Genomic DNA, 17805 nt, shown 5'->3' with positions numbered 1-17805 from the left:
GATAAGTTTTCCAAAATCTAAATGCACAATATTTCTGCAGATGTAAAGTAGTAATTATATCATGAAAGTTTTGTAACGTTGGCTTGAATTATGGCAAATGTGCACTGGTCTCTAGTTTTATTTTGTGATGGTCTTCAACTAGCAGATAAAACATCAATGATTTAGAACGCCATATAAAGACATTTAGAAATTTTCAAAATCTAAAATAAAACAGGATTTTCTAAGAGCCAACAAAATCTAATTATTAAATATTCAGAGGAATATACATCAACATAAAAAAATATTTTATTGTAAAATAGTTACAGAAAAGTTTTTATTACTTGTATACAAAAGTAGATAGTAAATAGTAGCAAAAAAATATATATATCACATTTAAAATGAGTAACTCAGGTTCAAGAGATTCTTACAAGTCAGCTTTTTTAAAAGTTCCCTAAAATGTTTCAAAGCTCTAATGCTTATTTGTATAGTAATCTTAAACAACAACTTCTCATATGAATGAATTTAGTGAAAAGGCACATATAGGGGCTGTTCACAAATGATGTCACACTTTGACAGGGGAGGAAGTAATAAGAAGTGCCATATAATCTATTTTTTCAAGGAATGTTTATAAAAAATATAGCGTAACATGGGAGATAGGTAAAACGTGACACTTTGTCACAAAGGGGGGAAGAGGTCAAAAGGATTGAAAATAATTCACATCATTTGTGGACAGCCCATAAGATAAAAATTTGGCATCAAAACCGTACAAAGCCAACCTACTAATACACTACTGGCCATAAAAGTGGCTACATCAAAGGGACAAGCTATGCACATGAAATTTACAGGACAAGCAGATGTTGTAATGTGCAAATGATTGCCTATGGGACCTTAATGGATCATACAGCCATGTTGTAAGCTTCAAGTTAAGAAATGGGGTTATTTGCAAGACAACAAGAGTCTGCAGAACATTTATACAGGATTTCCAGCAGCATGGTTTTTTAGCTTGACAGCTGGGGATGCGGCCAAACATGGAAGCAACTATCATGATGCTGTAACCTGAGCTGGCATTCGTCAGAAAACGTGAAGTCATGTCATTCCTGCTTCCAGGTTTGTCGTTAATCAGGCCATAGCCAGTAACATACTTATAGAAAGGTTAAAGAGTATTTAATCCTTTAAAAAAGGGGATTTAAAAAAAATGTTTATATTGTACCATTAAGAAAGCTTTATATGCAATTTCAATCTCAAAAACCTTTTGCATTCTTAAATAGAAAACATGGTTTATATTAACTTGCCAAAAATAGATATCTACCCAAAGAGGTAAATTTTAAGGCTTAGCTGTAACATTAAAAATCAATAAAATCTTGAGTTCCAATCTACACAAAATCTAGTAATAACTGCACAAGGATGAGGTACATACAGATCACACAGAATATTTCAAACAACGAGTGTCTTTATGAGTACCATTGCATTTGATAGAACAGAACCGAGCACCACACTGAACACAGGTATAATTTGAAGAAAAACCACAAACTGAACAGAAATGTCTTGGTGGGTACTTTGAAGGAGGCACGACTGCTTTTATATAGTTAAATTTTCCCGGAGGACAATTTGCCAATTCCTCTTCCAATAATGCTGTGAAGTTTTTCCTGTACTTTCCACCACCTAATTGCTTTTTACTTTTCTGCTTCTTTCTCTCAACTTTTCCAAAAGATCGATCAGTGATATCATCATCTGATATACTGTCTTTGTTTTCATGGTGATTATCCATTTCCAGGCGTAATAACTGTTCCCGAATCCTTCTTTTCCTAGTATTCTCATCCAAAACTTTTCTTTTAATGCAGGATCGAGAAGAGCTGTTACTGGCCATAGTCGGATATTTTCAGGAATTCTTCGACCCCAGTTAGAGTTTTAAATACAACACCCTAATAAAAAAGAAAAACTAAATTAACAGAATATATTTTTCTACTTATTTGTCATAACATTTAAAAATTTATGAATAGTTCACAAAGTTACAAAATTAAAATTCTAGCTTTATGGAAAATACTCAACTCCATACCACAGATTTATTATTGAGCATTCACAACGAAACGGTACTTTGCACTGCCTTCTTGGACGCAGAGTTTAGTTCAGTGCGGGGTGAAAAGTGAACACCTTCCTTTAACTTTGGTACACATTTAAATGTGCAAAAAATTATTAGCGTCCTCTATGTCACTGTTGCTTTTACAGCAAAATGCTATGATCCTTGTAGACCAAGATCCCACTAGGCTTGACCTACCCTCATTGAGTTTCCAAAAATCGCTACCATAGATGAAGAGTAAAAGTTGTAAATAACACGTGAAAGTAAGAAGTAAGTTGCCAGGGGTTGAAAGGTCCTTAATAAGTCCTTAATATATTTAGTCTCATCGAGTTTACGAAAATTGTTATCATAGATGAAGAGTAAAAGATGGAAATTAAATGCTTAAGTAAGGTTGTCTACCTTTTTTCAGGTCCTTAATCAGAGTTGTCAAGGGCTAAAAGGTACCGTAAAAGGGATATAATTTACCCCTCACCGAGTTTCCGGAAATTGTTGTCATAAATGAAGAGTAAAAGCTGTAAATAAATCGCTAAAGAAAAGTTGCCTATCTTTTTCTGGTCCCTAAGCAGGGTTGTTAGAGGCTAAAATGTGCCCAAAAATGAGTATTACCCTCATTGAGTTTCCAAAAATTGTTATCATAAATGAAGAGAAAGTTGTAAACAAAACGCTTAAGTAAAGTTGCCTTCCTGTTGCGTGTGAACAAATCAGGGTTGCCGGGATAAAAGGTGCCCAAAAATGAGTAATTTACCCTTATCGAGCTTTCAAATATGTTATACATTTAAGTGTAGCTAAAAATACTATAAAACCAATGGACCCAGCAAAAGTGGTGCAATCATAGGGTTGCTGCTATCCGAAGTTTCAATATCAAAGTTTCAAATAGAAGTTTGATTTGATTGGGTCAAATTTTTAAGGGAGATTTTAAATGACCTTATTTGTGAAAAAAAGTTTTTGTCAAGTACTTAAATCTGAAATAGTCTAATTTAATATCCTCTCAGATTTCTAAAAATTCTTTTAAAAGCATGCAAGTAGCATTATATAATAATAATACGCTTCACCATTCATTTAATAAATTTAAAATAAATAAAATACTATTAAAATTTGTGTCATTAGCTCTAAAAAAGACATTGTCACCTTATCTATAGTATTAATTAGGTTAAAAAGTTGAAAATTAAGTAATTTGAATTGCAAAAATAACGGCCAATTACATTCAGAAAAATTTTCTACAGCAAGGCTCGAAAATTATACTGCCCGACATGCCCGGGGCATGTAAAAATTCCAATCGGGCATTAATCTTTACCCTTACATGCCCGGCCGGGCATGTAATTTTTTGATCAAATATTTTTTTCTAAAATTTATTATTTCATATTTTATTGAAAAATTATTGTATCCTTACTTGTAGCTCAAAATTTATTTCAAGCCCTACTGCTAAGATGCGTGAAATACACCGCCAGCTCAGTCATTTCCAGCCGAGGACTGCAGTTTCGTACTTATTAGCACTCGTCAGCCCGGCATAGGAAAGTGACTGAGCTGGAGATGGAAAACCTCTTAAGGAAGCCAAGAGTGCGAAACAAACTGGTAGCTAATATAGAATTAGCAGACCAGACGAGTGACCGAAGCAATGGTTCGGTTCAACTCGAAGATTGAACGCAAAGCAAGGTATATTCAGTAAATTACAACCATTAGCCAGGGCTAAAGCAGAAATACGTGAAATACACCGCCAGCTCAGTCATTTCCAGCCGAGGACTGCAGTTTCGTAACTGCTTTCTGTAATTTACTGAATACTGCTAAGATGGTTTGCTGTTTCCAGTTTGCGTGGAAGCAATCCTTCCCGTTAAATAAAGGGTGTCCCAAAATTAACGCAAGATTTGAATTTGCCGATATTTTTGCAATAAATAGTGGGCAATCTTGAAAAAAGAACAATTTGGCAGCTGAGGGTCTAGGGTTATTACAAATGGAGCGTTTTCGATTCTATAATGCGTTTTCATTATCGAACAATTATTTGAAAAATAATGAAAGTTTGGACGGGTCAAGCAGTTTACTCTTATTGGTGCTCGATATCACAATTAGGTAATGCACAGGTGGTTGTGGGATTGCTGACATAGACGTTTGACTTCAAATAACCCCGCAGGGAGAAGTCTAATGATGTAAAATCACACGATCTAAGGTACAATTCATATCACCGAAACGAGAGAGTACACGAATAGGAAATTCCTCATGCAATGATTGAATTGTTTCGCTGACTGTATAATAGCATAACACTCCATTTTTACTAACCCTAAACTCCCAGCTGTCAAATTGTTCTTTTTCCGTTGCTGCCAACAATTCACAGCAAAAATTGTGGCAAATTCAAATCTTGCGTTAATTTTAGGACACCCTTTATAATTTAAATTTTGTTAAACTTAACGATGGCTTATTATGTACAATTTATTCAAATTATGTTTTTTATGATTTATATAAAAAAAATTCGTCTGATTAATGCTGTACTACAAGTTGAAATGTTTTTATTGATATACAATAAGGAAAACTGGGCACTCTCTCTTTTAGACTAACATGCCCGACAGGGCATGTAAAATTTTAAAGATTTTTCTAGCCCTGTTCTACAGCAGAAAATTTCAAGTAGAACAATAAGCTTCTATTTCGTACATTTTTTTTCCGGAGGGGGGGGGGGGGTTCCGAAAGCAAGGGATGCAACAAATGCCGTTGTATTTTAGTTCTGTAGGCTTTTTAGCGCACAACTCAGGAAATTATCAGAAAAAGGACAAGTTGGAAGTAGATGCTAACAGATTGTTGGCCAATTATCTGCAATGCGCTAAAACTGCGTAAGCCTATTTTCCATGTGCATACGATAGATCAGTGGTGCCGATGGGTCTTGAAAGGGTCGACATGCAATGAAAGCGTCATCTATTCAGGCTTAGAACTATTTTCCTTTTACAAGCAAAATCTCGATAAATCATGAAACAAATGCAATAAAAAAAAATCTAATGAAGAACGGGAAAAATCAATACTTAAATGTAAAACCGGGAGAAATACTCAAAAAAGTATACTTGCCAACCTTCGAAGAAAAAAAAACAGGAGATTTCACTAGATGTATATAGGTGATTTACCAGCGACATATCTTCACATCAGAACTATTAAATTATGCTTTTAAATAACACGTATGGGTCTTTATACAAAAAACATAGGTTTTTAAAGTTGAAAGTTATGTAAAAAAATAATGTTCAATTTTTTAAAAGTTAATTTATATTGGTCCATTTAGGCCCCTTTTTACTCTCACATAGTTAGTAACATTCTTTATTGATTATTTTGTAACTTTTTCTTGTAGTTAAAATTTTGGACCTGGAACAGAGGGTACCAGATAATATATATTTTAAATATTTTTTTTTAACTTTTCATTTAAATACACTTGCATCTTATTTGAGGAACACTATTTTAACTGATTAAAATTTACACATCTTTCTTAATTTTTTTTAAAAGTTGTATGCTTCATTTCTCATTGTATATCATCCATTACATCTATACTGTAACAGAGGATTCGTTTACGGAAAATACAAATTCTTATGTTTTGCACAATGTGTTGATTTACGGTTAATGCAACATCTTATTTAGAATGTCCTAAAAAAAGGGATTAACTATTTAAAAAAAATTAGTGTACACAATCATTTCTTTCCTTTTTAACTCAAGAACGGAGGATACACAAAGTTAAGGACCTGTTTGACTTCAAAGAGAATAGTGCTGAAATTCTTTCACACTAAATTGTTTAGCTTCACTATGAAGACCCAGAGTTGAAAAGGGCTACTTGTGATTCTAAACCTTTGTAATGAGCTGCCAGTACTGCCGTCTATTGGAAATTCTAATACTTAATTAGATAAGGTTGTGGTGGCCTGATCAGTAAGGCAAAATGGAATAGTTTAAAAGCATAATAATAGACAAAAAGTTGGATATTATTGGAGACATGGGCTACCGAAAATGATGATGATTTATTATCTATTGCTGGGTATAATTTGTTTAGACAAGATAGAGTAGGTAAAAGAGGTGGTGGGGTTTTATTTTATGTCAGAGACACTTTAACTTGCAATGAATTGGTAATTATACAATAGTTTTGGCCAGCTCTATGGTGGTTAAATCCAGTTTTTGCCGGTTTTAACCATTGAGAAGGAATAGATGGAGAGAGTGCAACCCTACTATCCTGATACGGCAACAGTACCATGTAACTTGGGCAGCAATTTCGAGTTGACCCTAACCGCTGGAGAAGTTTTCATCAGCTAAAGTCATGAATGATAAAAACATTTAACTGTAGAAGGGAGAAATTAAGCATTAGTGCAGTATTGTAGTATTATAAACTGAAAAAAAAAAGATACACCAGAAGATCCAGTAACTTTTCACTGGTATGTACGAATGTTTTTTTACTTCTAAATATTAAAAAAAAAAAAACTTATCTATGCATTCAACGAGTACATATCCCACAGTTGTCTGTAATTTTTAAGTTTTTGTACTGATTTTTTCTATAAATGTAATAAAACATTGTATATCATGAATGCAAATAACATTTTAGTTCCATACAAACACTTTCTACTTAACTATTAATTAATATAACGGCTCTCAAGTATTGTGTATACATTTGCTTTGTTGGCGAGTAGCTTCTCGCCAAATTCCTGTGAACAGTTGATGCGTTTAAAACAAGTTTTAGATTTGATTGAATTTAAATATTAGTATGCCTGCGTATGAAATAATTTCAAAATATTGATTACAAGACATAAGAATCCATAAATTTTCAGTCAATAACAAACATTTTAAACATATATTTCTATATACCCGTCATTACAAGGAATAAAAATCAAAACACATGAAAAATGCAGTTACATTATATTTTAAAGTCCGGGAAGAAGGGGAGAGGGGGAGTCCAAATGACAGGTATCTGTTGTTGTATTTGTTATTATTTAAATCTGGAAAAATGTTCGTGGCGTTGCCTATACCAGTAACTAATCAGAAATGATGCCTTTTTAGAACTTATCTTTCAGCATTGCTCAAAACCCTGTTAATCTTCTAATAATTCTTATAGGAAAAGTTTCAGTACTATTTAAAAAAAAAACACACACACACGCTCAATTTAACTATAACGATGAACAACATAAAAACTCATCACAATAATTCGGGCTGAAAACTTTCGCTTACTCACAACACAAATGGTCGATCTAATGTTCGCAGAAAAAATAACATACTCTTATTTGTTAAAACATATTTCCAAAACATAATAAAAATAAATTTACGCAGACGATAAATTAAAAAATTGGGCAGTTGAATAATTCTTTGTTTTCTTCTTTCTTGGCTTTAATCTTTTTTAATAATATTGCTTCTTGGAAGCAGACGATATTTTTTCACAATTCATATTCATTTGAACTGAACAGAGACGGGCAGATTTTACCAAAATAAAGAGATAATTTTAATTTTCATAAAGTGTCTCGATCCACCAGAAAATGTTTGTAAAAATTATACATAAATTAGTAATGCTGCATATTTATTTACGTTGCTGTTACGTAACTGTTGCATATTTATTTACGTACATAAATAAAACAGGAAGAAAGACCACATTCTAAAAACCTTCTGGTAAACAATCAACGTTTAAGAGTCAAAATTCAAGATAATAAAATCAACAAACCTTTACATTATGTGCTGAAACACAATTCAAAATACAATTCATCCGAAATCAGTCCTTATTAAAAGATTTGTACTGCATATTATTTGCTACTTTGGGAAGCTTGGTATACAACTACCTGATTGCTAGTTTTGCGTGTTCGGATTTAGAGTCGGCTCTAAAATTCCCGGATTTGGAGTCGGGTTTGAAGTAAAATGGTCGGAGCCAGAGTTTGAAGGTTTTGAAACTCCCGAGTTGAATTCGGAGTCGGATTGCTTTTGGAATGAACGAGTTGGAGTCGGAGTCAAAAAAGGCTCTGAAATTTCCTGAGTTGGATTCGGTTCTTTTTCTTTCAACTCCGCAACCCTAGTTTGCTGCAGGACTGCAGAGTCGGACTGATTTTGGAGTTTAAGAGTCGGAATCGGAGATAAAAGGTTTTGAAACTCCAAATCAAAATCAGAGTCGGACTGCTTTTTGCATGAAGGAGTCGGAGTTGAAGACTCTAAAGTTCCCCGAGTCGGAGTCGGTCATTTTCTTCCGACCCCACAACCCTAACTCGTAGCAGGGCTGCGGAGTCGAACTGATTTTTAAGTAAAATAGTCGGAGTCGAACGCTCTAAATTCTCGGAGTTGGTCATTTTACTTCTAACTCCGCATCCCTAATATGTAGCAGGGCTGTGGAGTCGGACTCTGAGCCGGACTGATTTTGATGCAAAGAGTTTGAGCTAGAGTCTTATTTTTTCTACAACTCCTCAGCTCTGATTTGTAGCCCCGATATCATAATTAGCGCCGTGGCATGAAAAATGTTTAAAGCCAAAAGAGCGATTGCGTGCCAAAACGCGACAACTTAACAGCCAAACTAGTCGCCTGACCTGGGAAACATCAGGTGTCAAGCTTATCTCATTGAGACATTTGCTGTCGCTCCCTCCATTAGTATTCCTTCTCAATGGTTTTAACCAGTTTTTGACAGTGGCATGGACAAAATAGGTTTTGTCCGGCCAAAAATACAACCCTGTCGCAAAGACTCCCCCTAAAACTGAAAAATATCCCCCAAAAATTCCTCCTTAAAAATTTCAGTGGCACCAGTTTTTAGTTTTTTCTTCCTCCTTTAAGATACTTTAAGAGTTTTCAGTTTTAACTCAATTAAGGGCATCACTTTTACTCAGAAACTATGAGTTTTCTATTGTAACATGCCTTTAAAATTAGAAAATTCAACATTTTGTCCCGTAACAGAGGTTACAACAAATTTTTGCATCTATGCATTTTCAAACATGTTTCCGGCTTTAACTACTACTCACTAAGGTCTGCTGCTCTTTATTTCTCAAAGTTGAAACATCATGAATTAATATAAAGGTAAAAATTTTGATATGTATGCGAAAAATTTTTTTGACAATTATACGAAAAAGATTTTTGACATACAAAATATTTGAATTCTGGAAGTAAACTCGAAATGACCAAGATGTGAACTTTTTCACTACCTTTGACATTTCAGCATTGTGCTGAAGCTTTTTTACGAATTTTAGATTTTCTGATAAGTGCTCTTCAACTTAGGTCAAACATTACTTGCTACTACAAAGCAGGTCCTTTTTACACCTTACACCACCAAACAACATTAAACTTATGTATACAAAAAAAGAGAGAAAGAGAATACTCAAGGAAATTAAAAAGAAAACCACTCACCTTAGGATTTCAGCACAATGAAACACGTTAGAGAAAATGACGCCGCGAGAAAGAGAAGAAATGTAAAATCCAGTTCATGATGTAAACAAACAGAACCGGTTTTGTGCTGGTTGCCAAAGTAGCAAAGAAGTGAATAATTTTAATAAATTTTTATGATTGACATTGCTTTTAATACATTTTTTTAACTGCATTCCAAAAGCATGTCTTCCTTGTGACTAAATTTAGGAACAGGATACAGTAAATCTATGCATTTTATTTCTTTTTTTAAGACACCATTGGTCTCCATTCAAATGACGTCACTACGGATATGAAACCTAACTGAGGCATTTATTCGAATCCCAAATGCGTGGAGGGGATGAGTGAGGTCACTGATGACGGATAGCTCTGAAGCATTGTCATTGGTTTCCCATAACCGCTCCTTAATAATATGATGAATTGTACATTATTCCTATTCCTATTCAGAGTCACAACTGACTACAACTGTATTTATGTCGAGGACTGCATACTAAGTGCCTTGCCTCCATTATTTTATCTACCGATAGATAGCAGCACAATCACCGGATTGAACAGTTTATGAGAATTTAGAACTAGTCCAGGAGCTAATAGCTACCTGGTGCTAGCACCCCCAGAGGTATCGTTTCACTTGGAGGACATTGAGACCACGAGCATATTTAACGTCGCCCAGTCCCCTTTAATGACGACGGTGGGTCTTCGACCATCGAGGTTCGAACTCAGGACCCTCCGGCCCCTAATTTGACACTCTACCGATCGGGCTACCTCGGCCCAAAATTGTACATTAGATAGCGATAAGGTTTGTTCACCTTCGTTTCCTCTCATGATTTAATTTTTATTGGAAATTGAATTATTTTTAGTTAATTGCCGTATATCAGGGGTGCCCACCTGGGGAAGGGCGGGGGGGGGGGGTCATGGCGCAGATTGCGCCATTGTTTTCAATTGTTTTGCACATGAAGTTTTTCAATTTTTTTTTTTATGAAGTGTAAATAAAAAAAAAGAATTGTTATTGTTGTCGCTCTGTTTCAACCGGTCTAGGAGATTTGCCGCAGATTGGGCGCCGGGAACTTTGGGCGCCGAGCATTTTGGGCGCCGGGAACTTTGGGCGCCGAGCACTTTGAGCGCCGGGAACTTTGGGCGCCGAGCACTTTGAGCCACGGGAACTTTGGGCGCCGAGCATTTTGGGCGACGGGAACTTTGGGCGCCGAGCATTTTGGGGGCCAAGAACTTTAGGCGCCGAGCATATTGTGCCCAGTATTCCCGGGGCCTAAAATGCTCGGCGCCCAATGTTTCCGGCGTCCAAAATGCTCGGCGCCCAATGTTCCCGGCGGCGAATTTTGAAACGCTCTCAATGCTTACGTTATGGTAGCTACCGGTTAGTTAATCACGTGACAGATAATGATCACGTGCTCCAATCAACTGCTTTTAGAATGGTTACCGGTTGATCATAGAACGCTGCGGTCTCGTTACAACACACTTTTGCAAAAGAAATGACTTTTTTATGGAGAGTTTGCAAAAGGGAAATGTTCTTGATGCTGTATTACCCTGTGTTACTTCCATGGCAGTTTCAACTTAACAAAAGACCATTAACTTTCCCTTTTCAATGAACTCCCAAAGGAGAAGTATACTGCCATGGGCAAGTTATGGGTAGCATCTGAAGATTTTTAATGTTTTTGTATTTTTGTCACCTATTGTAGGTTAGCTTTAATTTACAAGCTTGCTTATTTGTTTCATGCTGAGAAAAAGTGCAAAAAAAACGTCTTATTCCAGCATTTCCCTATTGTTAGTACAAATTAGTACTACTTGTTATACAAAACAAGTTGCTTCTAATATCTCGAAAACTACTTTCTGCAGATACTGCTAATTACCTGCCCACTGCAGTATAAATGTTTGAAGGTGCACTGAATTTTACTAGTGCTAAACTCATCAGTAAAAACTTGAAATTGAAACAACCATCAATCGATTAATTTTTAGAAATACCTTGTTTCTTTTTTGTTTATTTTTGAAAGGGGACACATCTAATATTCTCGATACCATTTGGATGTGTCCAAGTCTTTATGCACGATATTTAGTATTATGTAGCAAAATTCTGAAAAGAGGCCTAAATTTTATGCATAAGGATAACATTAGAAACACTATCACCTCACTACAATCCTTGATTACAAAAGCTTTAGTTATACAATTTACCAAATTATTACATAAGCTTTGATTACAATTGATTACAAAAGCTTTAGTTTGTAGAAAACGACAATCCAATTTTATTTATTAAATTTATATAGGTCTTGCATATTTATATTCTGATGGCATTGAAACTTCATTGACTCAACAGGCCTTTGTGAGCCCAAGAATCTTTTTTGTACAAAAATATTCTTATTTTTCTATGTCTTATACAAAAAGTGTACATTTTAAGTTGAAAATTTTGACAATTCATTATGCCCTTTTTCAAAATTAATAAATTTGATTCAATTATAATTAGGCTGCCAATGATATAAAATTTTGAAATAAGAAACAGATTTCAATTTAAATGGCATGAATTTTTACTATTTAAATTCTGGGACCTTTGGGAGTCACTGTAGACCCCTTGTCAGCTAGGGCTTGTCAGCCCTCCATAAATATATCACTTAGATTCCAAGCTAGGCCCACTATAGTTGGGGCAAACCTAACCTGGGAATATTGTGAAGGCTACGCAAATCCTAATCACAGCATTACAGAGCTGCCGGTTAGGTTTACCTCAGGCAGACATGGCCTCTTGTTGACCCCGTCGAAATTTAAACTTCCTATAAGCAGGCCTGTCATTTAGGAGGGTCAATTGCCTCACCCCTAGCTTTGAGAAATTAATGTTACATATAAGGGGTTGTAGTTCCTGCAATAAAATTTGCATTGAGTAAACACCCTCTCCCACCCCTCAAACCCTGGAAAAATTCAAAATGACAAGCCTGCTTATACGAAGTACCAGCAGTTCAGGAATACTAAGAAATTAAGAATTTCTGTACTAATTCATGTCTTGAGCAAACCAATGTGATTTTAGCCAATTGTAATAATTACTGTGAATAAGAAACAATTACCTTTTCAGATTATAGGTAGTTCAAGTATTTGGTAAATATTCAAATTACTTCAGAGTTACCAGAAGATTAGTTTTCAGTGGCTGATAAATGGGTTTAAGAGGTCCATTGAAATATATTTTTGAGGACCCCTTTGTCTGTAATTATCATCATAATTGGCTGGATAGCCCATTGCGAGCATTGGCCTTTCTCAGGAGATCCCGCCAGGCTGTCCTCCTCTTTGTCGTTGACCTCCAGTTTTTGATTTTAATGAAATCAAAATCAGAGTCCACTCAGTCGACCTATCTTGTTTTTGGTCTACCCATTGGTCGCTGTCCAAATGGGACCGCACTAAAGACCATCAACGCAGCTCTGTCATTTTCCATTCTTGAGAAATGACCAGCCCATCTCATTGTTTAGTTTGGTAAATTTCAAAATATTGATATTTCTAAAAAGTTTATTAAGTCTTTGTCTATCATAGAACTAAGTAAAAAAAAATATAAAAAAGGCTGCAATTTTGAATCATCTTTATAGCCTTATGGTCCTGGGAGCCCCTTACAATTGCAACATGGTAGATCTGCCATTCCATCTTTAGATTTTTTTTTTTACTTGTCTTGATGCTGTCCTAGATATTTTGGTCTAAACTCGGATTTTTTTAATGCAAAACCAAAATACATCATAGCTTCAAAACAACAGTAACATACCTAATCACAGATATAACACTAAGATATCTTACTGTTGCTTTGAGGGGACAATATAGGGTTTTTTTTTTAAAGAAACACAACCGAGATTTTATTGGTATTTAAAATAAATTGATATGATATTCCGTTATCATTCTTTATTTTCAACTTTAACTTTTTAATCAGCAGTAGGATTGCAGGAAAGGTAGGAAAAATTCTTAATATTTTTTGACTGTTCCACAACCCAACTAGTTTTGAACTCATAAGTAAAATGCATTTTAATATTTTTCGGAAAATATAAAAGGAATATCGTCTGCAATTTGAATTATGCGTAACTTCAACACACAGAAGAATCAAACTGAAGTATATTTACGAATTAAAATACATTGAATCAATACTGAATTAAAAGAAATGTCAAATATATCCTAAAAAATTCATATATTTTTTACATTATATTAGTCAACAATATAACAACTTTTTAGTAACGCTAACAAAATTCGTGGTTGTTTCACAAAATAAGATTGTATGTGACAAAACATAAGTTTCAAGGATTTTAAATATAATACGAGTTAAAATATGAAAGCCATAACGTATGAAGATGAAGCCAAGCTTTCACGACTGCACAAGTAGCATTGTAAACAAAATTTATAAGTCTCAATACAAAATTTAACTAGCGTAATATCCATACACGAGACACGACTTGCAACATTTAAAAACTTGATACATATTGTGTTCAAATAATTGTTTAATTAGACCAAGAATTTCGTTCAGAGTTTTAAAAATACAGAACTTTATGACAATCGCGACTATTACAATGAACTTTGTTTTCAAACACAGGTTGCAAGCAGAGGCGCTTGAGCAGAGCATAAGCAGCATTGCGCTCCGCAAAGAGCAGCACTGCGAAATTCTCGCCAACCATTTTGGCAGCTTCCGAATTTCGCCAATGCACTGTAATTGAGAGGGTTTCAAAATTCGTTTGCCGGCGCCCAAAGTTCCCGGCGCCCAAAATGCTCGCCGCCCAAAGTTCCCGGCGCCCAAAACGCTCGGCGCCCAAAGTTCCCGGCGCCCAATAGTCCGCGCCCAATCTTCCCATTTCGGTTTCAACAAGGTTTATGAGTTCAGTGAAAACCTAACTTCCTCCATGCAGTGAAACGGTTATCAATAGGGTCAACCCGAAAAAAATCAGTGGTGCAGACTTTACCATTTTTCTTGTGTGTGTGTGGGGGGGGGAGGAGGTATCAGTTATTTTAGGAGAGAGAGTACGCCGTTGCTCTTGGGAGATGGCAATCTCAGCAATGACAAAAAGATACGCGATTGAGCACGTTTTCTTTGATTGTACAATTCAATGGAGCCCCATCAGTGATTACAGTACTAAAATTTTTAAATTATTAACTGACTTAACCAGTACTTGACTAACATATTACTAGTACTTGACACATGTAGTACTTATGACAAGCAAGGAAATTCTAGATATTTATCTTATTTTTGATTAAATCTTTTTTTTTCTCATTTAATGATATACAATTAAAAGGGACTTGTATTCCTACAGTCAGCATACTGCCACTTTCGAAGAATGTATTCAGTTGAGGTAGTGAGAAGCAAAGGGATACAAGTGGCAAAATTAAAAATTTGGAGATAACCAGTACACATGGTAGGTGAACCTCTCCTCTGTCTTGGGGCAAGAGATTGTACTAATAGCCCTGGTAGGTGCTGCTGTATAGCATGATTTAGAAAAAAATGTCAATGAAAGCTTACCTAGGATCTGATCTTTAAATGCGTTTTACTCGAAACTTAAAATAGTCCACTTGCATCCCTTTGCTTCTCATTGCCTCAATTGTAATTTACAAAAAATGCCCCCCCCCCCCCTTCACCTTAGCTTACATGATTATTCTGCCGTGTGCAGTAACTGCAAATTTTTCATCTTTCATTTTCTTACATTTTTGTCATCCATTGTACATTATTTTTATTGTACAAGCTCGCTTATTTGGTTTCCGCTGAAAAAAAGGCGCGAAAAAAAATTGTCTAATTCCAACATTTTCCTATTGTTAGTATTAAATCCACCACACATTTCTTCAAATATCTCGAAAACTCATTTCTGCAGATACTGCCGTTTACCTGCACACGGCAGTATTGTTTCTTATACGTCTATTTTTTTTTTAATATTATAAATAAAAAAGAAATCTTATCACTTTCACGTCATGAAGATATAATAACCAAAGATAAGTTGGGGGGGGGGGAATTTAGAAAGTATTTAAAGCTGTTAATTTCCTTCAAAAAGTAATATTCACCGAAAGTTAAAGAGCAATGTGCACCGAAGAGCCAAAACGTTATGAACACCTACCCAATAACGTGTTACTCCACCTTTGGCCTTCAAAGTAGCTGTAACTCACCTTACCATCGATGCCCCAAGTTCTTGGTAGATGACCGCGGAGATAGGTTTTACAAAATGACTCAGCAGAGGTCAAGTAAAGTCGAGACATTCCAAACTGGTAGGTTTTGTTCTCTGAGCTGCGAGGGCTCTAAGAAGGGCCAAATGTGGGCTCTACCGATGGTTTTCGAACCACTGATGGACATTTTTTTTTACTTCGGGGGCTAAATAAATCCCCAGGGTCAAAAGCTTAAGGGACTTTACATTGCTCTTTGTTGTGGCAGCCGGAACTGACAGAAAATCGGGCAAAGCCATATTTTGCAACAAGAGTTACGAAAGATGAAGAAAATTAGTTGTTTATAAGGAAAGAAAAATTACTTTGGCGTGGAATATTCCTCTTCTGTGAGTTTTCTTCTTCTTCCTGTTCTTCATCTTTATCTGCTTCCAGTATTACTGAAACCCTATTTCTCTTAACCGTGGTCCATAAGCTTATCCAGAGGGGGGCAAGGAGGGCAGGCAACTACCCCTCCTTCCAAAATAAAAAATATTAAAAAAAAAACAAAACAAAAAAAACTTACGCCGAATGATGATAGTTTTACCAAATGGAACTCCAAAAGTATCGCCGAATGAGGATAATTTGGCCGAATCAATGATATTTTCGCCGACAAAATGTGCCAAAAAAGGAAAATTTTGGAGGTCACAGTGACCTCTCCAGGGCTCCGCTGGGCATGTCCCCCCGTCCGTGTTGAGCTGGATACAGTGGCGTACCAAGACGGATGGGGGCCTGGGGCGCTACTCGAAATGGGGGCCTATCTGGTATTGAAACTGAAGTTTCTCAAACTATGTGTACATACCATATATTACAGTAATTACTTTAAATGGTACATTTTTACATATTTCAGGTAGTGTTGCTTTGATTTCGGACACAATTGTAAATACCACAGTAAAACACATGGTTTTAAGTGAAATTAAGTAAATACTATATTTTTAATAAAATTGTGCTTTGTCAGAAAATATCAAAAACAGAAAAAAGTCTTAAAATTATATTGTATCTTAAAAATTTATTGCATCTGAACATCCAAAAGTATATATTTAAAAACATGTAAAACAAATTAAAGCACCTAATTCTAATCTAGTTGTATAGAAGTTGCAATTCTTCATTACAAAATTCAATTAGTACTCATGAATTGAAATATTTTTTAAAAATATTAGTAACTACATTTTACTGACCTTTTATGCATGTGTAGAAATGAGGGCATTCAAAATATAGAACCGATTTCTAAAGCGAAGAGCGTAATTTCCCCCGATTATCGGACAAAGCGCTAGGAACTATATTTCTTTCACTTGGCCGCAGCTCATTTCTTTTTCTCCATAGTCAAGTAAGCTTGCAATCGAGTATAGAATGCAGTCAAGGTCAAAAGTCCCGCAGGATTGACCAATTAAATAGTTTTATGCTGTCGAAAGGGGTATAGCAAAAAGGAAGTCCCCTTTGCTTGGGACAGAAGGGGTCCGTCCGATTTGCTCTTAGAAGTTATAGCTTCGGGCAGAAGACGAAACTTAAAACCACAGAAGTGCAGCTGGTAAAAAGAAAAATTTATCTGGCTGATTCTTCCAACGCCACAAAGGATAGACAAATGATCATTTAGGAATGGATTTTCTTGATTATATGTTTGAATTTGGTTTCAAAAATAGTGCATGAATTAAGACTAGACCATCGTAGTCTTAATACACAAAACAAAACATAAAACAGATAGTTTAGCTGCATACTGTAATGATCAAAAATTATAAACGTGCATCTGTTATGCATTCGTTTTTTTTTTTTTATAAATTGTTTGAAAAAAGATGCATAAAACTTTGCTGAAAGCACTTAACGAAATAAAAGCAAACGATTTTTATAGGTTTGGTTAATTTAAAAATTTGGGGCCCCCATTAAATTCGTGGCCCAAGCGCTCATGTGCCTTTGTACACTAGGACGGGTCACCGTGAAAAAAAAGTCATATTTAACAAACTTTATGATATATACTCGCATATATAGGTAACTGATTAATATTTCTAATCATGATGTATATGACAGGTCTATTGAAAAAAAAAATAAAATACAATTTCGGGGCCTATGTCAAAGCGGGGCCCGTGGGACATAATTTGCCCTCTCTTTGTTTAGGCAAGAGGCACTGAGAAAATATTCAATCTACATAAAAAGACAACTTTTTATTTATCTAAACCATGACATAAGGCAGGTCTGGCGAAAAAGAAAACAAATTAAAATTTTGGGGCCTATGTCAAAGCGGGGCCTGGATATCATAAACCCTCCATTGATCCCGAAGAGGAGTCACTGTGAAC

The 17805-nt window shown here is 35.4% G+C and overlaps 1 protein-coding gene across 1 annotated transcript; it reads right to left on the bottom strand.

Moving 5' to 3' along the window:
* Positions 1-315: 315 nt before the first annotated feature.
* On the bottom strand, positions 316-9467 carry LOC129218674 (zinc finger HIT domain-containing protein 1-like). Its single transcript, XM_054852994.1, has 2 exons — positions 9365-9467; positions 316-1901 (listed from the first exon to the last, which is right to left on the bottom strand). The coding sequence occupies exon 2, from the start codon at positions 1844-1846 to the stop codon at positions 1400-1402; it is 447 nt and encodes a 148-aa protein (XP_054708969.1). The 5' UTR covers positions 1847-1901; positions 9365-9467; the 3' UTR covers positions 316-1399.
* Positions 9468-17805: the final 8338 nt, after the last annotated feature.

This window comes from Uloborus diversus, chromosome 3 (genome assembly GCF_026930045.1).
Source record: "Uloborus diversus isolate 005 chromosome 3, Udiv.v.3.1, whole genome shotgun sequence".
Lineage (NCBI taxonomy): Eukaryota > Metazoa > Arthropoda > Arachnida > Araneae > Uloboridae > Uloborus > Uloborus diversus.
This window is presented reverse-complemented; position numbering and strand designations above follow the sequence as displayed.